At 37.4% G+C, this 25,288-nt stretch overlaps 1 protein-coding gene across 6 annotated transcripts; it reads left to right on the top strand.

Moving 5' to 3' along the window:
- Window positions 1–6,863: 6,863 nt before the first annotated feature.
- Window positions 6,864–24,771, top strand: LOC142628306 (protein ALWAYS EARLY 2). 6 transcript variants are annotated; one of them, XM_075802406.1, is made up of 20 exons: window positions 6,864–7,049; window positions 8,303–8,426; window positions 8,938–9,036; window positions 9,357–9,419; window positions 10,631–10,708; window positions 13,511–13,679; window positions 14,549–14,814; window positions 14,916–15,291; window positions 16,076–16,153; window positions 16,325–16,608; window positions 16,735–16,791; window positions 17,968–18,291; window positions 18,376–18,554; window positions 18,657–18,939; window positions 19,629–19,835; window positions 20,554–20,715; window positions 21,340–21,450; window positions 22,188–22,403; window positions 22,990–23,271; window positions 24,286–24,771. In XM_075802406.1, exons 2-20 carry the CDS (start codon window positions 8,325–8,327, stop codon window positions 24,451–24,453), a joined length of 3,504 nt encoding a protein of 1,167 aa, XP_075658521.1. In that variant the 5' UTR covers window positions 6,864–7,049; window positions 8,303–8,324; the 3' UTR covers window positions 24,454–24,771. The 6 variants fall into 6 exon arrangements, with proteins under 6 accessions (XP_075658521.1, XP_075658519.1, XP_075658520.1 ...); XM_075802404.1 differs by having other exon boundaries at window positions 21,340–21,483; XM_075802405.1 differs by having other exon boundaries at window positions 16,729–16,791.
- Window positions 24,772–25,288: the final 517 nt, after the last annotated feature.

Genomic DNA, 25,288 nt, shown 5'->3' with positions numbered 1-25,288 from the left:
TTGCCTAAAGGCCTTGCTGTCAAATTGAACGCCATTGTCTGAGATAAGTGTGCGTGGTATACCGAATCTAGTGACAATATTTTTCCAGACAAACTTCTTGGAATCAACATCTCTGATATTCGCTAAGGGCTCGGCCTCAACTCACTTAGTAAAATAGTCTGTTCCCACAAGAAGCCATCTTTTGTTTCCTGCAGCTCTCGAAAATGGCCCCACTATGTCCAATCCCCATTGGGCAAAGGGCCAAGGACTAGAGAGAGGGTTAAGAACCCTACCAGGTTGATGAATATTAGGGGCGAACCTCTGGCATTGATCACATTTTCTGGCATAGTCTTGAGCCTCTCTCTGCATATTAGGCCACCAATAACCCTGAGTCAGAGCTCTATGGGCTAAAGACCTTCCCCCAGTGTAGCTTCCACAAATCCCCTCATGCAGTTCCTCCAATAATGCTTCCGTTGATTCAGGGTGCACACACAACAAGTACGGTCCTGAAAAGGATCGTTTGTACAGCTTCTGGTCCTCGGACAACCAGAAACGGGGCGCCTTTCGACGTATCTTTTCTGCTTCAGATTTGTCCTCAGGAAGGATATCATTCTTAAGAAAAGCTATAACCGGGTCGATCCAACTAGGTCCAGGCCTTATCAGATGAATGTGAACTGTGCTGACGACGGTAAGAGTTGGCTCCAACAAATCCTCCACGAGGATAACCCTGGGCAAGTCCTGAGCCGAGGATGTCGCCAACATAGCCAAAGAATCTGCATGGGTGTTTGCACTCCTAGAAATATGAGCTAAGACGAAGGAGTCAAATTCAGCTCGCTGACGCTTGACCTAGGCCAAATATTCATGCATTCTAGGGTCTCTAGCCTCCATGGTCCCCATGACTTGGCCGACCACTAACTGAGAGTCCGAGAACACATGGATTTCCTTTCCACCCATCCTACGTACCATCTGCATGCCTACCAGGACGGCTTCATATTCGGCCTCATTGTTAGTAGCCGAGAATGCCAATCTCAAAGATTTTTCGAAGACAATTCCCTCAGGGGACGTTAGAACAAGTTCAACACCAGACCCTCTCTAATTAGCAGCCCCATCCACATACACTCTCCAAATCGAAGGCACTGCGGCCGTGATCACTCCAACTGATTTTCCATCCATGTGTGCTTCTTTTAGAGTTTCTTCTAACAATGGTTCAGTAAACTCTGCCACCAAGTCAGCGAGGACCTGGGCCTTCACCGAGGTGCGAGGCTTGTATTTAATGTCAAAAGCCCCTAAAATGGTTCCCCACTTTGCCACCCTTCCAGAGTAATCAGCGCTGCGTAACACCGCTTTGAGGGGCAATTGGGTCAGAACCACTACGGTGTGAGACTGGAAATAGTGGGGAAGCTTACGCGTGGCGTGAACTATGGCCAGAAGCGCTTTCTCTAAGAGCAGATAGCGCACCTCGGCCTCATTCAAAGACTTACTAACATAGTATACCGGTCTTTGTACCCCGCTTTCATTCCTTATAAGGACCAGACTGACCGCGTGGACGGCCACTGCCAGATAAGCAAACAAGACCTCGTCCGCCTCGGGGTGAGACAAAATGGGTGGCCGAGAAAGATATTGCTTAAGCTGCTGAAAAGCTAACACGCAATCCTCGGTCCATTAAAATCCTTTCCATTTATTCAACAATTGGAAGAAAGGACGGCATCGGTCAGCCGATCGAGAGATAAACCATGCAGCAATCATTCCGGTCAATTTCTGGATCTCTTTTGGGTTTCGAGGCGGCTGCAAATCCTGAATAGCCCTGACCTGCGCTAGGTTCACCTCTATGCCTCTGTAAGTAATCATGTACCCCAAAAACTTTCCGAACCCCACGCCAAAAGAGCACTTTGAGGCGTTAAGGCGCAGCTTGTACTTTCTTAGCACCTGGAAGGTGTCGGCTAGATCTTTGACGTGTGAAGGAATTGTTTTACTCTTCACCACCATGTCGTCTACATACACCTCAATGGTCTTCCCTAGTTGCTGTTCAAACATTCTAGTTATCATTCTCTGGTAGGTAGCCCCAGCATTCTTCAACCCGAATGGCATGACCTTATAGTGGTAGTTCCCTGTTGGAGTAATGAAAGCAGTTTTCTCCTGATCCTCCAATGCTAGTGGAATCTGATGGTAACCCTGGAAGGTGTCCAAAAAACTCATTTGAGGATGTCCGACAGTGGCATCCACCAGTTGATTAATACGCGACATTGGGAACGAATCCTTGGGGCAAGCCTTGTTCAAATCTGTGAAGTCCACACATACTCTCCACGTTCCATTCTTCTTTTTAACCACAAACGTATGCGCCAACCATTCAGAGTAGAAAATTTCTTTAATAGCCCCAGCCCTCTTGAGTTTGAGCACCTCTTCCTTTACAGCCTCGGCATGCTCTTTGGAAGAACGTCGAGGTGGCTGCCTTCTCGGCACAATGGCAGGGTTGACATTCAGACGATGACAAATGAAGTTCGGATCTACGCCGGGAGCCTCATAAGGGTCCCATGCAAAAACATCAATATTGTCCTTCAGAAATTCCAATAACTCCATCTTCTCTTGGTGTGGCAAACGTGTGCCTACTTGGAAGAACCTCTTTGGATCATCGGCTATCAGAAACTTCTCTAACTCCTCACAATGAGCCTCCTCTCCTGTCACCATTCTAGGTGCATCAGGAGCTGTTAACTACTATAAGTCTTTGGTGATCAAAGCCGAAGACTCGGCTTCTGTCTAGTGCAGCACTGCAGCCGACATGCATTGCCTGGCCACCGATTGACTACCGAAAATTTCTTCAACACATTCCCCCGAGGGGAACTTAACCTTAACATGTAAGGTAGAGGGGACAGCTCCAAGAGCGTGCAGCCATGGCCTGGCGAGGATGGCTGTATATGGAGAGTACGTGTCAACCACAATGAATCCACCTCAACGGTTTCTGAGCCAGATTGAACGGGCAAACGGATCTGTCCCTTCGGCAAAACGGCTCTCCCTTCGAAGCTTATAAGTGGCGAGTCATAAGGAGTAAGATCTTCCAACTTCAATCTTAACCCCTTAAATAGATCAGGGTACATGATATCTGCACCGCTGCCTTGATCTATCATCACCCTCCTCACATCATAATTCCCTATCCTAAGCGTAACTACAAGAGCATCGTCATGGGGTTGGGATAGTCCCTACCTTATCCTCCTCAGAAAATCCCAAAACGGGCAAATTTAGCTTCAACCTCTTCGGTCTGCAGCCCGACTCCTCGGCCTGAGGATGTGAAACTGCCATCACCCTGGTGGGAGCCGAGCCGGTCCTGCCAGGTGCAGCAAAAATAACATTAATTGTTCCTAACGCCTGCCGAGATGAATTATTCCTCTGATTGTTTAAGCCAGATTGACTGCCCGGCTCGCTAGGTTGGCACAAGTGCTGCTTCAGTTTTCCTTCACTGACAAGTTGCTCCAAGTGGTTCCAAAGGGTCCGACAATTCTCGGTAGTGTGGCCCACGTCCTGATGGTATTGGCAGAAAAGGTTCTGATTCCTCTTCGCAGGGTATCCTGCCATCTTACCAGGCCATTTGAAGAAGGGTTCCTTACGAACTTTCTCCAGCAGCTGATGTACTGGTTCTCGGAACACAGTGTTTGCGGCCTGAGGTGCTGCCGAGCCGGACTACCCAACGTAATCTCTCCTCGGCTTGTTATTGTGGTACCTGTCCGACCTGAAATCCCTTCTCTCCTGCGGGATAACCTTCTCTTTACCCTTCCCTTGCTGTTGGTCTTCCTCCACTCTTTTGTACTCGTCAATACGGTCCATGAGGCGACGTACGCTACGGATGGGCTTTTTAGTCAAAGACTTTCTCAGGTCGTGATTAGTAGGAAGACCTACCTTAAAGGTATTGAGCGTCACCTCATCAAAGTTGCCATCTATTTCATTAAACATCTCCCAGTAACGGTCGGAGTATGCTTTCAATGTCTCCCCTTCCCTCATGGTCATGGATAACAGCGAATCCAATGGCAGAGGTACTCTGCTACACGTAATGAACCGCGAAGCGAATGCTCTAGTAAGCTCCCCAAACGAACCTATAGACCCCGATTTAAGGCCGTTGAACCATCTCATAGCAACAGGTCCCAAGCTAGAGGGGAAAACTTTAAACATCAGGGTCTCGTTGTGAGAGTGCACCGCCATCCTCTGGTTAAAGTGACTCACGTGCTCCACCGGATCAGTCCGGCCATTGTAGATGGTAAAGGTGGGTTGAGTGAACCTCCTGGGGAGCCTCCCCTTCTCAATCCTCCGTGAAAACGGAGATTTGGAGAGTTTGTGCAACGCTCGACTCATAACATCGTTCCTTAAGCCCTTGGAAGGAGCCTTTTTGCGTCTGCGAGCTGGCTGGTCATCCTCCTCACCAGAGGACACCGCACTGGGGGGTGAGCATGATCTTGAGTCGTAGCTACCTCCCCGTACCTCCTCTGAGGAAGGACTAGATGAGGATGGTGAATACCTGCGTATGGCGCGGCGTAACTTTCTCTTCAAACGATTAATCTCCTTCTGCATGGCTTTAGCTCCACCCCCATGGGTGGTGCTGCCCCTACCATGAGTATGGCTAGCCCCGGAGTATTTTGTATGGACGCTTCCCTCCCGATCCCTTCGACGCTCAAGACGCTCGAAAAGATCCTCTGGCTGTGATCCCTGTGACTCTGCATGGTGGGAACCCAAGCCTGCCATAGTATCTCAACTCCTTCTAGACTAGATTCCCCACAGACGGCGCCAATTGTAAGTGCACAATTGCACCTGGACCCAACGACAACTACGGGCTCAGGCCCAATGAGCCACAGATAATAAAATTTGTAAAGCGTGGGCTTGTAACCTAGATTAGAAGTGCTGGCAACTTAATAACGGGCTAAGAGTTACAAACACATATAAATAACAAACGATAACTAAGAAAAGGCCTCCTCGGACGTAAGCCGAGGACCACTTCTGTATTATTGATATTTCTTCCTTAGAAGTTACAGCTCTTAGTTTCTTTCTTTTTTTTGCTGATCCCCCTCCATTTTTGGCCTTTACCCCCCTTAAATACTTCCTTCCCTGATACTTTTTGAACAGTGACTAGAAGTTTCCACCTCACTGTTCAGGGGTCACTTCCCCATTAATGCGGCCAGGGAGGTAGGTGCAGAGCCTTTAATGCGGAGGTGGCAGCCTTTGCTTTTGATATTTTCTTTAACACTGGTGCATCTAGAAGGTTCAGGATGTCCCCTTTTAACCATCAGTCTTTACAGAGTTGTGCCTTGACCTTCATAATGAAGTCTTGAGTTTTCTTGGATCTGTCCGAGGAGAAGCTCGCTCTCGGCTGTACCCTCGGATCCTCGGCGTATGGGCCAATTTGTAGAGTTTAATTCTGGAGTAGGTCGGCCCTCCATGCTACAGTCCAAAGGCCCATATGCCCATTCAGGTCCTTTTACTCCCCACAATTTTAACAATATGCCACAGTATGTATGCATGGTACTTGCATTATGTAGCTCAATGTATGTATTAGTAGTTATACTATACATAGTTTCATCGTGTGACTTTTTTTTTTTTTTTAGAATCATAATGTGATTTGTTGCAAGTACACTGAAGTTATTGATATATATATATATATATATATATATATATATGTACACATATATATGTTTTTTTTTTTGGATAGCGTTTTATTGATATATTTTACTTTCAATTTAAACCCTATTACCAAAGGTTTACTAAAATTAATATTTTACTTTGATTAAACCTCAATTATTAAAGTGTTATGAAATTTAAATGTAGTTTCATTATCGATTTTTAATTATTTTCTAATCTATTGTAATATATGGTTTTTTATTATAAAAAAAACTGAAAATTTTCTTATATAATTTTCATTCATAATATATCTCAAAGTAATTTTCATCTTGCTTCTCAATAAAAAAGAGTAATTTTCTTATTTCATTTTTATTATCTATATTATAAATCAATTTTAATTATATTATTCAAATATTTTGTTCAAATCCTTCCATAAATGTCATCAATAGAATTAAAAAAGAAAAGAAAAAGAGAGTACTTAATACCATAACCAAGTCATTTAAAAATAAAAGTGTTGAAATCAAAATATTTCTCATTAAACTCAAATTAAATTAACAAATTAATTTTGCAAAAAAAAAAATCCCTTTCTAACTTTATTTAAATAAAAAAAAAAGGAAAAAAGTTTATCTCCAAACTAGTTTGGAGAGAAACCTTTCAAACTTATCAAATATTTTTATATTTAGTGTGAAATTTGAAAATCTAACTGTTGGATTGCATGTTATTATTATATTATTCATGCTTGCAAAATTTCAAGAAAATCAAAAATCAATTGCTATGTCATCAAACAAATGTTAAAATTTCAAGTTTTTGTAATCTAAAATTGTGTATAAAAAATAAGTTCATTGATCAAATAGTAAATAAAATCCGATTTGAACGAAATTTGATATGCATGTTAAAAACATAAGAAACATGAAATTCAACGGTTAAATTTTCAAAATTCACACTTAAAAAAAATATGATAAGTTTGAAGGATTTCTCTCCAAATTAATTTGAAAAAAAACTTTGTTAAAAAAAAACCTTTTATCATATTTTTTGTTTTTTTCCTCCCAAAAACATTCAAATGTTTAAAAGATCACGTGCACAACCATAACCCTCCACTCCATCCAAATCCAAAATCCCCCTATGCGCCCCCACAAAACCCAATCCTCACCGTCCACACCCTCTACTCTGTCCACGTGTACGGCCATCATCACCCTCAAAACCCAAACACAAAAAAAAAAACAAAAACAAAAAAAATTCCAATTCTCTCTCTCTCTTCTTTATATTCAAGTTTCGCGGCAACCCTCTCTCTCTCTCTCTCTCTCCAAATAAAACCAAACTTTTTTTTACTCTCACACACACACAGTCTCAGAGCTTCTCTCTCTAAAAACTCTCTCTTTCTCTCTCTAAAACCCTTTCTCTCTCCTCTTCCGTCTCTCATTGTGTGTGTGCATGTCTATGGTTAGGTTTTCGTATTGGGGTGAGCTTCACAGCAGGTCAGATTACACTCTCCGATCTGTCAATTAGGGTTTAACTCTCAAGGATTTCTTTTTCTTTTCAAGTTTTTGAGGGTTTTGGTTTCTCTGATTTTCGAGTTCGGAGTTGGAATTTTGAATGTTTGTCCGTTTTTTTTATTAAAAAAAAAAATTGGAGCATTGTCGAAATTTTGTTTTGTTTTGTTGAGGTTGCTAAAGGCTGATCATTGATACAAAATAAATAAAAAAATGAAATTTGAAATTTTTTTTTTTTTAATTGGGTAGGTTTTGTTTTGTTTGATTTTTCGAGTTCTTGGTTGAAATTTTGAATCTTTGTGATTTTTGTTTTTTCACAGAGTGTTTTGGTTGTTTTCTGAAAGTATTTTTGAAATCAAGCTTTTTTTTTTTCTGCGTTTGGTTTCTCTCTTAGTCTTTTTGGGGTTTTGTGTGTGATTCTGTTTGTTGGGTTGTAAATTGTTGAATTGGATTGCGGAATGCTAAGTATGAAATGGGGTTTATGAGATTTTCATTTTAAAGTTGGAGCATTTCACGAAGTTTTTCTTTTTGGGTAATGGTCTACGGCTAGCATTGACTTAAAAAAGAAGAAGAAGAAGACCATAATAAAATGAAAGGAAATTGATTTTTTCTTGTTGTTGATTTTGTTAATGTGATTTATGAATTACTATGCTTGGAAATTCTAATGAATTTTAAATTTTCTGAATTGTTTTGGCTGTTTTCAGAAAGTGGTATTGGAAAGCTTCTTTTTTTTTTTTTGGTACTGGTGCTTTTGGTTTCTTGTAGTGAATCTGAGGTTTTTGGTGCATGCCGTTTGGTTCATTTGGGTAATCAGAGCTTGAATTTGAGTGTGAATTCTGGAAGTGATTTCTTGCGGTGATTCTGATTTTTTTTATTTTTAATTTTATAAATTGAGCCTTCTTTATGTTTTGGAAAAAAAGGGGTATGGCACAAAAGTTTATTTTTAAATTTTTAATCAACAAAAGGCTGCTGTGAAGTTCTTGTACCCAGGCTTGTATTGTTTGCTTCAACTGGGACTTTGAATTTTAGTTCATTGTGGAATATTGAGTATTTTATTAGATGTACAGTGAAAAAATTATTATTTTGTGGAAGACAAAAGCTTGATAACTTTTAAGTGAAAATGAATTCTCTTTTTTGGAGTTAAATGTTCTTAAACATAGAATGTGCTACATTGTGTTGTTGATATAATGTAGTAATTGCTAAAACAGGCTGCTAATTTTGTTATTTTTGTGTCTCAGATAGATAAGTAAAAAGCTTTTAATGGCTCCGACAAGAAAATCTAGAAGTGTGAAAAGATTTTCTACCATAAATGAGGTACCTCATGAGAAAGATGGTAGGAACTTGGGCAAAAGTAAGCAGCGGGTAAGTCTTGCTCATGTTCTGGGACTGACAAAAAATAAGAAATAAAAAATCATTTACTCAGTCCTTAAATTCTTTTTGGTTCTGCATTTGATTCTCTATATCTTACTTTGTTAGTGGATGATTTCTGTTAAGACTTGGTTTCATTTGTTAACTAAGTTTTCAAGCAACATTGTTCTTTATGAAGAGATATTTTGAAAATGAATTTTGGTTGCTCAGTTTTTTTATTTAATGGAAAGGGTAGAATATAGATCTGGGCTATATATGAAGAAGTGTTTGTAGTATCTTTGAGGATCATAAAAGTGATGGCCTCTAGTACTGCACATGGGGGGATATAATTATAGATAGGATAGAATAGTGAAAAAGTATACATGTGGCTGACCCTAATTAGTTAATGAAGACCTATAAGCCGACTCCAATGTAATGGGATTAAGGCTTAGTTAAGTTGCGATTGAATTCTGAAAATATAGAATTTTTAATTTTTAATGTTTTGGTTGCTTTATTTTATGCGCAGAAGAAGAAATATTATGACAAATTAGGACCTCAATGGAGCAAGGAAGAGCTTGAGCGGTTTTATGAAGCCTATCGGAAGTATGGGAAAGATTGGAAGAAGGTATGACATTTTTTGATTTTGTGAGTGTGCACTCTGGAATTTGCTTAATTTGCCATCAGATTTTGTGTCCTTATTATAGGTTCTTATAGCTCAACTGATTGGAACCTTCTGGTCATATCCAGGCTTCAAATCCTCACTCATAACAATCGAATTATAAATAAATAAATAAATAAACTAATTTTGTGCAAATTGATGTCTAACTTGGTTAAGCTGTAAAACATAATACTGATTACCATATACTTTTCTATTCTAATGAGTAAATTTATAGTGCTCTCTCTCTCTCTCTCTCTCTGGTATTATTGGATTCTGTGCATTCCCAGGTGGCTGCTGTAGTGCGTAACAGATCCATTGAAATGGTGGAGGCTCTTTACACTACAAACCGGGTATGTGGTGTGTGTGAGTGCTAGATTTATAACCAGATCTGTCAATGTCAATAACAGTTTTTGTTCATTTAGCAGGGTTTGGGTTTATGTACCAATGGTTCTGTACATGACTCTTTCTTTTTCCCTTCCTTACAAAAGCAGTGAATATTTTTGTTTTGAAGCAATTTTTTTTTTAAACTGAAGATCTATTTGCAGCTTTCTTCTGCAATCTATGCCTTGTGGTTTTTATGTTGCTTTTGTTTATTTCTTAAAAAAATTTCATTGCTATACAGCTTGACCTAGTTGAAAGTTGGATCTGCTAAATGATCTTGGCAGCAAAGAGTTTCTATTTTTGCCAGTTTGATAGTTTATTGTAATTCAGTTAATAGTTAATAATTTTTTTGGGTGGACACCTACTTTGGGGAGGATTCTTACAATAGACAATCTCATAAATCAAGGTATGTTCATTGTGAATTGGTGTGTTATGTGAAAACAGGACAGGGAGTCCATTGATCACTTGCTCCTGCACTGTGATGGCAACAGCATTATGCAGTTGTATTTTGGCTGCATTTGGAGTTAAGTGGGTGATGTTTAAAGCTGTGCAAGGAAGGTTTCCGTGTTGGTGTTGAAGGCCTATTTGTTTAGAAATAGTTCTTGGATGTGTTTCCCTTTTGTTTGATGTGGCACATTTGGAGGGAAAGAAATAGTAAGACATTTGAAGGGCTAGAGTTGACTATTTAGTGGCTAAATTCCCAATTTGTTGCATCCTTATTCTATTGGATGTATTTGTTGCATCAAATTTGTGTGATTTTATTGACTCATTGTACTGCTGATATACCTCATGTTGCACATTTTTTACTGTTTGTTTTATTAGTTCAATAAAATTATTTGTACTTATATATATATAACATGTTCTTAATTAAAATGAGTTTTATGCATTTGTATGAAATGTGGTCATATATTCAGAAATGAAAATGGTTGGTTTATAATAGTAATTTGGGCAAAACTTGGATGCGTACTTAAGGAGTTAGGTGACATGAATTGAATTTGGTTGAATATTTTGAAAAATTGGATATCAATTATACAGTTGGGGTTGTCCACCTTAATTTTTTTTTCCCAATGTCTTTACATTTGCTCGAACTGTTAATTGTGAGGACTTACCTTCTGGATTCTTATGGTTTCAGTGTCTTTGACTTATTGGCATTTCAATTTGGCTTACTTTCGATTTTCAGGCATACTTGTCCTTGCCAGAGGGTACGGCTTCTGTGGTTGGCCTTATAGCAATGATGACAGATTATTATAATGTCCTGGTGAGCTTAAATTTATTATATCATCTATTCAACTGAGCTTGGCTGCTTTAATATTAATCTGGTCCTGTGATATATCTGTCAACGATTTTGTAAGACTTGACTGAAATTTGGCCTATTTTGGCATCATAATAGTAGATACAATTAATAGTTTGTTTATGCAAAATATCAGCACTGGATTTATAAGCCAAACACTGCATTTCAAGATTGGGTGTTGTATGAGTTCTGGAATGGAAGTTAAATAGACGCTAGTGTGGCTCGCTATTTCTATTTCTATACAATAAGCTGTTTTTTTATTTTGAATGAGATAAATTGATTTTTGCTGGACGGTGAAGGCACTTATGTGTTCAGCTATGGTTGATTGTGTTGGAATGTATTTGTAGAGTTCTCTTAGGCAAAAAGCAAGTAATACTTCATAAATTTTTCTTTACCTTTCTTTTCTGCATTTTTAGTTGTTGACTCCTATAACAGTAGGTTTGCATCATGTATCAGCTTAAGGCCATATCCCTATACATTGGTTATGAAAAACTTACTAGATTGATTCAAGATGAAGTCATTTAGTCTTGTGCTTTTTGCAGATGATGGATGTTAACACCAAGTTAGAAATTTGGAGAGATGTTTTAGAATCTAAAGGCTTTAGGCTAAGTAGGTCAAAAAAAGAGTACATGGGGTGTAAGCTTTTTAAAAGGAGAAATAAAAATGAAAGGGATTGTAAAACTTGATGGTCAAGGGATACCAAAGGGTGAGTGCTTTTGATATCTCGGATCAATAATTTATAAGGATTGGAGGGATTGTAGAGGATGTGAAGCATAGCACAAGAGTAGGGCAAATGAAGTGAAGAAATGGATTAGCACTTTGGGTTTCTTGTACCTAGCACCAAGCAATGAAAACAGAAAAATAAAACCTAGGAATCAACACCTTGATTGCTTGGAATTAGCACCAAGCATGGGATAATGATAAAAATCCTGGAATCAACACCTAGGCTTGCATGAAATCAACACGTACTAGAAGAAAACTTCCAACCCATATTTCCATCAATGCGTGATCAACTTCCTACAATAGTAAACTTTGGGCATGTAAATGGAGTTTCCAAATTACATCAATCATGGAAAGAAAATAAACTCATACTGATATGGAAATAAAGTTTAAATATTAATCTAATCTCTCCAATAGCATCAATCAGTGTCAATTGAGGATCAAAAACTGATAGGTCCAACCAAATCACTAAGCATTAATAGGTCAAATTTCGTGTTTCTGCACTAACTCTCCCATGGTGGGAGAAAACTCGACTTCATAGAGTGTAGCTCATGGTTTGTAGACCTTGGACTAGGTGGGGCTTAAATAGGGCTCGTGCTTGGGTATTTTTTAATGGATGGGGCAGGATCAAGGATTTGGGTATTTTTGAGGTGGGTTGGGTTGTGCCAAAGCATTTTTTATTTTTGATAGGTGTGATCCAATTAAATTTGTTTTATTTTATTTTTTTTGTATGGATTGGGTCAGACTTTAATAGATCACTTCAAGTTTTGTAATGACTGGGTTTTTCCCCAACTGGGTCTTGTTGACTACTAATAACAGGCTCGGGCTTAGGCTAAATTGGTTTAGGTCTTAAGGGGTTAAAATTGGGGATCTTGATTTGCATTGTTGTAGATCACATGTTGAGTGATGGAGTAATTAGGGTTGTTTTTTATGACAGTGGATGTGAATGAGGGTTTGTTGTATCAGGGATATGGCAGCAAGTGTGGGACAAAAAAAGGAAATATGTAGTGATGGGTTTTAGAATGTGACGTCACAACATTGGCGAGATTTTCTGGTAAATTGTAGATTTTGGGTCTTGAGAGTTTCTAACAGTGGCCCAATGACTCTGGATTTTGGGTTTGAAAAAATATTGCTTGTTTTGTGGCGACCTAAGTTTTTGCAATAGTGTGATCTTGATGATTCATAGTGAAAGTAATTGGTTTTGTGTCCGTCCTTTTTATTTATTTCTATAAAGGGCAACTTGATGATGGTGAGTATGGTTGATTTGATTGTAGTGGTTGTTTTGATTTGGGATTTTTGGTTTTGATCCAAAATTGGTGGGAGCGTTGTGCATCGGGTACAACCTTTATACAAAATTGGTGGTTGGCCAGTGTGGGGTAAAGTTTGCTGGGATTGATTTGGTGTGGGTCTGTTGGCTGTTGGCTTCAGATAGTGGGTATAATGAATTGAAGTTTGCTCTGATATTAAAACTTATCTTAACAAATAAACTCTAAGAGGGGGATGTGTATGGGGAAAAGAAAAAGAAAATACAAGGATAGGTCCTAGGAATCAACACGTACAGTTTTCATGGAATAAGTACCTAGACCTTACTTGGAGTCAGCATCTAGCGATGAAAATAGAAAAATGCAACCAAAGAATTAACACCTAGATTGTTTGGAATCAGTACCAAACATTGGAAGAAAACCTACAACCCAAATTTTCATTAATCCATTATCAATTGTCTAAAATAAGGAATTTTGGGTCCTTTAATTAGAGTTCCCGAAATATATTAAATATGGTAAAAATAATAAAATAAAATAATTCATAATGAGATTGCATAATGTATGGAAATAAAATTCAAACAGCAATAAAATTTTCCTAATAGCATCAATCAGCATTAATAGGTCAAATTTGGCGTTTGCACCAGAAGGACATGTCTTTGGCTTTGTTTTGGCCTGATAATAATTTAGTTTTGATGTGAATTATCATGCCTTTTGTGCTAAATGAGTGTCTTTGCATTATACTTAAAGTAGGTTTATATGAATTCTAATTTTGCGAACTGTAAAACAGGAAGAGAGTGATAGTGAAAGAGAGAGCAATGAAGCTTTGACATCTGAAAAACCTCTAAAACGCAAACGGGGTAAAGTTCAGCCAAGTGTCTCAAAAGATCCTTGCCAGTCTCGGTCAATTGCATCTAGTGATGGTTATTTATCTTTTTTGAAGAGGAGATGCTTTGATGGTATAATTTAATTACATTGTTATTTGATTCTAGTTGGTATCTTGCTGGCGTTCTATTATGCATCGTACACTTGTTATATATGTTGGCGGTGCTTCATGCTTGGACTATGTTATTGTCTTCATTATATCAATAATGTTGTTTTCCTTTATGGAGAATGGAAGGTAAATGGGATATGCACAGTAAAATCTTATAAAAGAAAGCAGTAATTTTAGTTGTTTTGAATTTTAATATGGTGGAAATTGGGATGTCCATCGTATCAAAAAAGTAATATTACTTCTTTTGATATGTTTTTGGCCCCATGGGAGGGGAAGGGGAAATTCAAATTAGTAACCTCTGATTCATGAGGCATGGTTCCTAGCTGATTGTGGTAAACCATTTGAGAATATAAAAACAGGAAAAATGAGGGGGAAATCATTAATATGAAAAAAAAGAAGGGGTGGGGGTGGGAATTGCCTAAAATTGTACCGATATCATAAATAGAAGGCAAGATGAAGTAATAAGCAGAATGCTTAACAGAATTTGTTTTAAACTTCAGTCGAGGAGTTTGAAAAATTATATCCTGGAATTTGATTCCAAGTGTCAGGACATGCTACTTGCCATTTCTCCTTCTGCAGGATATGTTGGTCAGGGTTCATTTCCCATTAATCAAAATTAAGAAAATAGTTATTAAGCAGTTGGAGTTTTCTGCTTTAGCTTCTTTTTTATTATTATTATTTTTGGTTCTTTAGTGGTTATAATCCTGTACATTTAGATTTGCGCGCTAAAATTTTACTTTAACATTATTCTTTTGTCTAGAGATATCACCGTTTGAAACCTGAACCTCTTTAAAGCTTAAATTCCAGTGTTTCTAAATTCAAATCTCGTATTAGGTAATGAGCCTTGTGCAAAGGGGAAAAGGACACCTCGGTTTCCCGTTTCATATTCACTTAAGAGAGATGATGCAGAAATTAATGTTTCACCAAATAAAAGAGGCCGGAAGTCTGATTCTGATGCTAATGATGATGAAGTCGCCCATGGGGCAGCATTGGCTTTAGCTGAGGTTTCACAGAGAGGAGGCTCTCCCCAGATTTCTCAAACACCATACAGAAGAACAGAGCACATCAAATCTGCACCTCTTCGGACCTGGGGAAAAATGGTATTTAACCATTCATTTACATGTCCTTCTATTACCTTTTTCCTTCCTTTTATTATCACTTAAAATGACTTATTTATCTTTATTTCTTTGATGTGATTTAGCATCAACAATCTGACACAGCTCAGGCCAACCTTCGTTATGCTGCCATGGATGAAAACTGGTTGGAAGGTAGTATAGGAAGTAGAGGAGTTGAAAATGGCGATTATGCAAGAGATACTAGCTCCTTGATGGATATGGAAGGTGTAGGCACAGTAGAAGTTCGTCTAAAGGGGAAGAAGTTTTACAGAAAGAAAGAGAAAGTTCAAGACATTGCAAACCATCAGTATGATGATGGTGGAGAAGCCTGTAGTGGTACTGAAGAAGGACTTAACTCTGGTGTCTCCAAAGGAAAATTTGACATTGAAGTTTCAAATTCAAAGTATGATAGATTCTCTCCACAAGGTCAACGGAAGAGAAGCAAGAAACTCTCCTTTGGAGGTACCTTCCTTACTAATAATTGAATTATAAGTTGGTTATGCCCATAATTTTTTAATTATTCCTTTAATTCTCTGATGGGGGGGGGGGGGGGGGCCGGTGGGGGTTCTATATGATTGCTCATTTTTTTTCTTTTTTCTTTTTTGTTTTCATGTTACAAATATTTGTGCTCTCAAATCCTCACTAATAAAACCCCTGTTATTTTGTTTCTGAAATTGCAAGTTCAAATATTTCCTTTCTTTCATAGAGCGAAGTTGATATTATCTTTGTAAAGAAAATGCTTTCCAAGTTTTTTGAAGCTTCTCTTTAGCTCTTTATTTATTTTTTATTCAAATCCATAGCCACCATTTTAGAGTAAGGTGATGGATTATAACATAGGAAGCAAAAGTGGAGGTATGGCTTAAATTTATGGGACGCATGATCCTTATATTCAGTTCACTGATATTGCCAAACAGGCCAGTAAACATATCTGCAGCTATGTATGTACAAGAACCTCAGCAGGGTTTTTTTTACCGGTACCACATTAAAACTGAGTCATTTTTTGACAACGGTCTAGATAAACATATCTTAGAGTGAAATAATTTCTGGAATTTAATGATAATATAAACTTTGGGAATTATTACTCTTTTTTTTTTTTTAATGGATTTGTTCTAAATAGCATCTTTCTATTTTTAATTACAATTCATCTTTTGGTTGGGTTGAATGCATGCTGTTGTTCGGTTCATTAGATAGACTAATCTTCATACAATGAATCAATGATGTTCTAATGTCTGGTTTGTTCTTGTAGGTGAAAGTACTGGCTTGGATGCTCTGCTGGAACTGGCTGATTTGTCTCTAAAGATGCCCATATCAACAATGGAATCTGGTAAGTGATTTATGAGTGTAGTCTATTTGCTTTGGAGGGTGCTTCCCAGGATTTACATGACATTGCTGTTGCTATTGCTATTCTTGTTCTTTCTTTAAATATTTCTTTGCCTGGTAAGTCATTTAATCTGTTGTTTTCTCTTATTTTTTACTGTTTTTTTGTTGGATCTAGACTCATCTGTCCAGTTGAAGGAAGAAAGAGCAATTCTTGATATGGATGATAAGGCCAGTTTACCAGAAGCTATGTCTACAAGCCATTGTGCAGACAAAATTAAATTTCTGGGGTCAAAACAGAAGGCACGTCATGCAATTGCTGGAGTTGATGGTACAACCTCCAGAAAATTGAAAATTGGGAGGGACTCAGCTATTGATGTTAATGTTGCTTCTGAAGAGAAAGAACAGCTTCAGCTTGCCGATAAAGCATGGAAAAGAAAGCGCAAGTCCATGGTATCAAAGGTAAAATAAGGACTGATTGTCATGCTGTGGATGAATAAATTATCTCACACACACATTAAACTTTTCATTTGAATATATTTTTCTATTAGTTGATTGATGACAAGCCAATTCTTGCTCAAGTTGCAGATGTCAAATGACAAAGCTCATACTGATTCTCTTCTAAGTGAACCTTTGAAGACTGAGGTACAAGAACAAATGCCTTTGTTTTGTTGTTATAAAGACGTGTACGATCTCTGTGATTGATTTGTAATGTTAAATTCTCTAACAATTCACACTACCTTAATATGGTTTTATAAGTATTTCTGGCCATATTGCTATATAATAGTTAGAATAGCTTTGTTCCTGTTTGGGTGATATTCACAATTACATCTGCAATTGAATTAATCTGACCTCTTGATGTTTGTTACCCAAAAAAAAAAAGGTGAAAATGAGAATACTGCAGAGGTTTCTTACCTTTATCCTGCCATGGACTCAAAGGCAGACTCTTAATGATTTATATATGGTCAAAACTACAAATGGGTAACGAATTCCACCTCTGTCATTGGATCATCAGTTAAAAAGCTTGTCTTCAATGTTTACTAGAGACAAGCTTTAAGCCCAAATTGCCTTCATTTATGTAGAAACTATATAGTTATCCAGTTCTTCCAAGAATTTATGTGTGAAGCAGGAGGAGATTGTTAATTTGTTGTATTAGAAGTAGTAATAATTCTGGCTAGTGGTCATTGGATTGAGGTACTAAGGTCACAGGTTCATTCCCGTATGGATGCCTAAGTCCTTACCAATCCAGCTATCCCAACAATTTTTTTTTTAATCCATATGTATGTTCACACAGATGCATAGACACACACACATTGTGTATGCGGAAGATGAGAAGATTGTTAGTTTTGTTGCATTAAAAGTAGTGCAAGTAATGCTTCTTGCCAATAAAGGGAAAAAGTAGGAATACTTGTTTCCAATGGTCATTGGGTCAAATGGCTTCTCTTTCTCCATAGGGGATGGAGGTAAGGTCAAAGGTTCAATCCCATGCAGGTGCCTAAGGCCTTGTTTGGTTAGAGAATTTTCATCACTCAGTTTTCGTCACTCATCACTCGTCACTCATTACTCACCAATTTTTGTCACTCATCACTCATTACTCATCACTTAAATTATTACCAATCCTGCTATCCCAACAAAGCAAGGAAAAAATAAAACTTGTTTTCTGTTTAGCCATATATAGATATGTATACACACACATGATCATGTAATATATTTGGGTGTATTTATATTTGGGAAGTCTCTGGTTATATGTTGGATGTCAGCTTTTTTTTTTGGGTAATCAAAGTGATGTGATTTTCTTTATTTCATATGCATGTGTTCTAGGTCTTAGCTGAAGAAGAGAATAAACCAGTGATCATAGGAAAACGTACTGGTCAAAGTTTTACTCTTTTGAAACCCTGGAAATCAGTCAGATCATCAGACGGTTCCTTGGATAGTGATCAGAAAAGAGCAGAGACTGATCTATCAGTATCAACCACGGAAATTCCTGCTGCAAGTCAAAGTAGTTTACCTTCTAAACGAAAGAGTAGACGTAAAATGGGTCAACCGAAACCATTCTTGAAAGAGACAAAGTCTTCTCATGGGAACAGGTTTATAAATCGACATAAATACTCCACCTCACTATCAGATAGACCACCCTATTTAAAGGTAAAATGTCCCATCCTCTTATATTTTAAAATATGCAGCTTTCTGAAGCTTAGAGCCTCATTTATTTATTTTTTAAAATTGTAGCAAATGCTTCTTTGTTGCCTTTCATCTTCTTTGGTCCGTAGATGGTGCACTTTTGAATGGTTTTATAGTGCAATTGACTACCCTTGGTTTGCAAAAAGGGAGTTTGTGGAGTACTTAAATCATGTTGGACTGGGACACATCCCAAGACTAACTCGTGTTGAATGGGGCGTCATAAGGAGGTATGTCATATACTGCTGTTACATGTCTATGCAGCTTGGCATATGGCTAGGAATTATTGAAAACGCCGTTGACACATTTTTAACGTTTTCTTATAAATGCAGTTCTCTTGGCAAGCCTAGGAGGTTTTCTGAACATTTTCTTCTTGAAGAAAGGGAGAAACTTAAACAGTATCGGGATTCTGTGAGAAAACATTATACAGAACTTCGTACTGGTATTAGGGAAGGACTTCCAACAGATTTGGCCAGACCTCTATCAGTAGGACAACGAGTAATTGCTCTTCATCCAAAAACAAGAGAACTTCATGATGGAAGTGTGCTTACAGTTGATCAAGATAAGTGCAGGGTTCAGTTTGACCGTCCTGAGATAGGAGTTTGGTTTGTCAAGGTATCACTTTCTTTGACATAATTTCATTGCATTTGTGCCTGCTCGTGTGTGTGCACGTGCTTGTTTGTGTGTGTTGTGACTTGTGAGAGAGATTGGTACAATTTTATTACAGTAGGTGAGTATTTTTCCTTTTGAACATTAACTGCAAACAAGATTCACGTGCCTGTCTGTTGCTGCTCTTAATTCATTTAGAGCACAAAATAGACTGCTGATAATAGGTTAAGTTTGTAATATTGAATTAGTTGGTCTTATTTCCATAATAAAATTATTTTGTGCTATTCAAGTATGTACATCTCCATCTGCTGCTATTTATTCTCCATATGTGGTAAGTTGCCTGTCTTAAAAATTACTTCGTTTTGATTGTTTCTAAGCTTACAGACCACAATGAAATGAGTGGTGTCATGAGGATTACAGGAAACATAATCTTTTACCTTTTACTATTTTATGATTGAATGATGAACATTTCTGGGTTAGAACATAGTGACGTTGTTTTAATTGAAGTTACTCTGTTTTACAGTTCTTTTGTTATATTTGGTGGGCTTCCTATTTGTCCACCTAGTGTTGGTTTGCTATTTGTTTCTTTAATCTTCTTTTTCTAGTGAAGAACTTGTTGCCTCCAGTAAATTTTAGAAATGATATGGAATTATCCATATATTCTCTCTCAAATGACACAAGAAAATTCATTACAGGATATTGATTGCATGCCTTTAAATCCATTGGACAATATGCCAGAAGCTCTCAAGAGACAGAACATTACCATTGACAAATTCTCTCTTCTATCCAAGGAGCCACAAATGAACGGGCATCCAAATTTTGGTGGATCTACGATGTTTGCTTCAAGTGGGAATCTGGACAAGGTCACAAGCCCCATGAATACCTTTGTACAGCAAGGAAAGGTGAGAGTGCTTAACAAATACAATAATATATTTATTTTGATAATTGCAAACATACTCTAATGCCCATTACATCGCAATCAACTATAAGTATATTTTATATTTTTTTGGATTGCCATTTTCTTTTTCTATATTTTTAAATTCTGACCTTGTTCTGTTGCTCATGTTGTCACCTGCCAAAGTCTAGTTACCAAAATTTATGCTGCTGGACTTTGGAGATTGATGGTTATAAGAAGGTGCTAGACTTCAATTTTAGCAGAAAAATTGGGTACCGGGCAACAAACTTTGTTGTTTTCTCTGGCACATATAAATTGCACTCTTACCCTACATATCACAATGTAGCTTGAACTCCTGACCTATCACTGTAAAGTCAAGAGGGAAGCTCTAGATACTCGACCAACCAATCCATTGGCTATTAGGATCTTTTACAGCACCTTTTTTTGCAACCTAGTTACATATTGGTCCCTTGTCCTGCGTGGGTTGAAAAATACCTTAATTAGTTGTAATTCACTTATGGTTCCAATGTCTTATTCTTTTGCAAAATGAGAACATCAGAGGTAAAATTAAGACACAATCTTAAGTTCTTAACTGTGTGATGATAATGGCATTGACTGAAGCTAGTGCCTTATTTTGCTATATTGGAAATTCACTATCATAGGGTGAATATTTTTGAACTTAAGAATATTAAATGTTCTCTAAAATAATCCAATATTTTGCCCAGGTGGATACAAACCATGCCATTGCACAAGCTAAGACAGCAGCTATTGATATTGGTAGTTTACAACAAGAAGCCTATAGTCAACCTTCTATGCTGCCCCAAAATCATGCAAAGGAAGCTGATATAAGAGCTCTTACTGAGCTGACTCGTGCTCTTGATAAAAAGGTCATACATTATAATATATGCGCAACTGATCATAAAAATGTGAATCATCTCAAAAATTAATGTTCAGTAGGAACTAGGGTGTTAAAGTTCAAATTCTCTATCATCCCACGCATTTACCTTAAATCTCAAGGCTTTTATTGGATTAATCTATCTTCAATATGTGCCTGTGTTGTAGTAAAGGTTAAATGATTGAATTGACCTTTCCTGTCACTGTCAGTATAAGCTTTATGGACAAGTGATTGTTTAACATGGTGGTAAGTAACAGAGCAGCTGATCCTTGGTTTGAACCCTATTTCCACTCCAGTTCCCCATTTAAAAGTTAAAAATTACATGTGTTGGGCCCCACTTGAGGGATAGCACCCATATGTGAGGGAAGTGATAGAGTGATAGTTAAATGATTAAATTCACCCTAATAGCAAGCTTTTGCCAACCAAACTTATCAATTTCATAATTATAGGACATTGTAATTTTTATCACTCTTGTTCATCCTCTTTAGACATTGTAGTCAGACATGCTGGTACTTTGTCAATTAAGAGTATGAAGCTTTTCTGTGGGGTTCTAATGGAAACTTTCCTGTTGCATGTAATACTTATGCTATGAAGCTTTTCTGTTGCTTTCTTGTAGGAAGCATTGTTAATGGAACTTAGGAGTACGAATAATGACATAGTGGAAAACCAAAATGAGGGAGATTGCTCTTTGAAGGATTCTGAACCTTTCAAGAAGCATTACGCCATGGTACTTGTACAGCTAAAGGAAGCCAGTGGCCAGGCATGTGGCTTCCATTAATTATATTATGCTTGACATCCCTGCATTAGTGTACCATTCTCTGCTTTGTCTTTGAAGACAATGAGAGACCCTTAGATCTTTTAAAAGCTCTTCTATTTGGTACTTTGTTTCAGTGGGCGCATGTTTGGGGTTTTACAAATTGTATTTCCATTTCTGATTTCTTACACTATTAGGGTCTGTTTGGATACAGTTGAAAACTGAAAACACTATAGCAAAATATTTTTTAAATGTGTGAATAGTGTTGTGGGACTCCTTTTTAATGAAAAAGTTGCTGAAAAAAGAGGTTTGGGGTCTCGTGAACAGTGCACAGGACCCACTGGAAACACCACAGCCACACAGAAACGAGCTTGAAAAAAACAAAAACAAAAACAAATGCAGACGCTTGAAATGTGTGGAGTGTGGACTTTCAAAATGGTAGTGGGTCCCATGCACAGTGCACGGGACCCACTGACAGATGTAATGGAGCACTTCTCAGTAAAAAAAAAAAAAAGCTGAAAACGCATACTCTTGAAATGCAGCCGCTATCCAAACACTGCCTTAGATTAAGTTTTTGAACCTGCTGTATTTTTTCTTGATCAGAATGTTCACCATCATGAACAAGATGCTCAGCATTTTTGAATAAAAGTTTTATTACCTATAAAAAAAAAAGGTTGAAGCAACTTTTGATTGATTGTCCTCATGTTCAGGTTTCTTCTGCTTTACTTAATTTGAGGCAGCGCAATACTTATCCAGGAAACACCCTGCATCCCTGGCTAAAGCCCCCAAGCAATTCCAGTTTAAATGGCAGCCTTACAAGTTGTTATGATAATTCTTTCATATCTCAAGAATCAGGATCTAGCGTAGTTGAAATTGTCAACGGGTCAAGATTGAGAGCACATACAATGGTAGATGCTGCTATTCAGGTATGAAGAGCTTCAGTACTCTTTCTCTCTCTCTATGGTTGGGGGGTCGGGGTTGAGTGTGATGAAGAACTTTATAATTTTATTTTCTTTTATATTCTCATTTTTGCAAGTTGTAACACAACTATGTACTGTTGGTTTCCTTTTTTTTCAAAGAACAAATTTATTAGTAAGAAGAGAATGCTCAAATACACAGTTAAGTTACAGGTTATTCTCCAAAATTACAATCCAAATAGGGTTTTTTTTTTTTCATTCATTTGGTCTTTATTTGGTCCAACATGGCAAACATGGATTTCATATAATATGGGCCCTTACATTGCTATATTATCAGTAGTGTTTATGTTACACATTTTATTTCTTAATGCTCAATATGGTGTATGATGTTGGGCTTGTAGGATACGATATCATTTATTTTGTGGGTACACTAGTCTTTAATGTTTCTGCTGTGATACGGCCTGAATTAACCGCTTCTAATGCAGCTATATGTTGTTTGTTTGCCTTAGTCTAAGAATCTTTTTTTTTATTGATTTTTTTTTTCAAGGAGAAAGCACTTGCTTAATTACACTTTATGATGTAATATTCATCTCAGGCATTCACATTGAGGAAGGAAGGGGAAGACGCTTTTGTGAGGATTGGAGAGACTTTAGATTCTATTGATAATCAGTCCGACTCTGGTGTACCGGTAATCAGGTCTCAGCAGCTGGTCAATGGCGGTCTGGGTAACCAGAATCAGCTGAGTTCCTGCAAAGCAGAGCCCCTTTTTGCTAGTGATGCATCTGGTGCAAAACCATGTAATGATTCTGATGAAAATGAGGCACGAATACCATCAGGGCTTATCACTTCCTGTGTTGCTACATTGCTCATGATACAGGTAACTTGAAGATTTTTTTCTAACGCTAATGGATTCAAAAAGCAATCTCTCTCTCTCTCTCTCTCTCTCTCTCTCTCGCATGCGTATCTATGATGAAGCCTTATATATTTCCACACAAATTATGTTGCCCAAATACTGTTTTATTGAACTGCAATAGTGAACGTTCAATTCAGATCTTAATACCATAATATAAACAGTCACTTCTTTGTGGCATATTGCTTGATTTTTATGCATGGCCAAAGCATCTTCAATTTTCTTTCTTTGTTTCATCTATTGCTACTTCTCACATGCAATCATTTTAAATTATATCCTTTCTTGAACATGCTGGTTAATATGTGATCATTTGGCCCAAGCATAATGGGTTTTTTTTTTCCATCAACTGCTGTTTCTCACATATGCACTAATTGTTCTGTTCTTCTTGAACATGATGGGTAATAATTGATACCATGCTCTTGATTGTTGATGCATCTGGCCAAAATCTTCGGGAAACATCTTCAATCTGTGTCCTTATGGATAATTCAGCCATTATAGTTTTTTTTTTCTTTTTTCTTTTCATTAATCTTAACTTTGTTGCATTCTATACTGCATTTAATTTTGAGTAATTCCTGTTGCACTTTGATTCCATGACAATGTCTTGATTGGTCATGATCAGCTGTCAACTTCTAATTTGGTATCTTCTTTCTACTAACGAACCATCTTTAAGCTATATTTCGGCACTTTTTGTGACAGTAACTTTGTTCGTACTTACATCACAAGATATGCTCAAGTAATATCCAGATTTAGTTCAGTGGATTATCATTTAATTTTTGGTCTCAATGCCATGCCAACAAAATTTAGTTTTGTGATTACTCCACTCAACTGTGACCGATACTTGCTGCTGTCATTTTTCACTATTTCTCCTCAGCAAAGATTAAGAATTTCCATTTACAACTTTATTCTCATAAATACTTGTTATACTGGGTATTAGTTTTATTTTTGGATGAATTTTTAGTATAATATTCTTGTAATGTGCAGACTTGTACTGAAAGACAGTATCCTCCAGCTGATGTGGCTCAGATATTAGACTCTGCTCTTAAAAGCTTGCATCCATACTGTACTCAGAATCTTTCTATTTATAGAGAGATTCAAATGTGTATGGGAAGAATCAAGACTCAAATATTAGCTCTTGTACCAACAACTTAAAAATTATGCTGCGCCGTTCAGTCTGTACAATTAACCTTGTAAATATTATGCTGGAAGATTTGGTTTAAACCTCAGTCCCACCCCCCTTGTGATTTAGCTAGCTGGGATTAATACTTACTAGTGAACAGTGCTAATGTAATCTAGCTTCATCTTGTAATTTATTTTTCCCTTTTCCCAAGTAGCGTCCAATTTTGAATTTATTAGAAGAGAATGCTACATCCTGATAGGACCATCCTCTTTTTGCAAGGAAATTGTGATTAAGATGCATGGCAACATACGAGCCTAATGAGAAGTTTTTGAATTCTGAGAGACTTTTAGTAGCATCATATTGTCTTACCCTGACTATGTGACCACTAAATTGTGTATCGGTTGTAGTTCTTTATCTACCACCACGTTATCATTTAGAAAAGGATGGGGGAAAGGGGAAAAAATTGATTCTTTGCAGTTCGTCCTTGAAAAATATTTTCTGATGGAAAATAATGCATTAGTGAACAATAGTTAAAGAACAAAATTTGGCTACAAACTTGATGCTACTAATATTAGTCCCTCATGGCCTTGCTATTCAAATTATTGAAGCCCAGTTGGATGGAAAATACACCCAAAGAATGCTCAACCTGTGCCAGAATTTTGTGCATATGATATAAGGTAAAAGATGCTCTCTTTTAGATGCACCCGAAAGGAGTCCAGGGCTTGCTGGTATGATTGCACCCATTTTTTACCGAACTTATTGGCATATAGGTGTAGATGTGACTTTAGAAGTGCTTGTCTTAAATGAGGCAAATTAACTAAAGCCATAAATCGTACTTATATTGTGCTAAAAGTCTTCTTAATCTAT

Source organism: Castanea sativa, chromosome 3 (assembly GCF_040712315.1).
Source record: "Castanea sativa cultivar Marrone di Chiusa Pesio chromosome 3, ASM4071231v1".
NCBI classification, from domain to species: Eukaryota; Viridiplantae; Streptophyta; class Magnoliopsida; order Fagales; family Fagaceae; genus Castanea; species Castanea sativa.
Note: the sequence above shows the minus strand (reverse complement) of the source record. Positions and strands in the feature narration are given on the sequence as shown.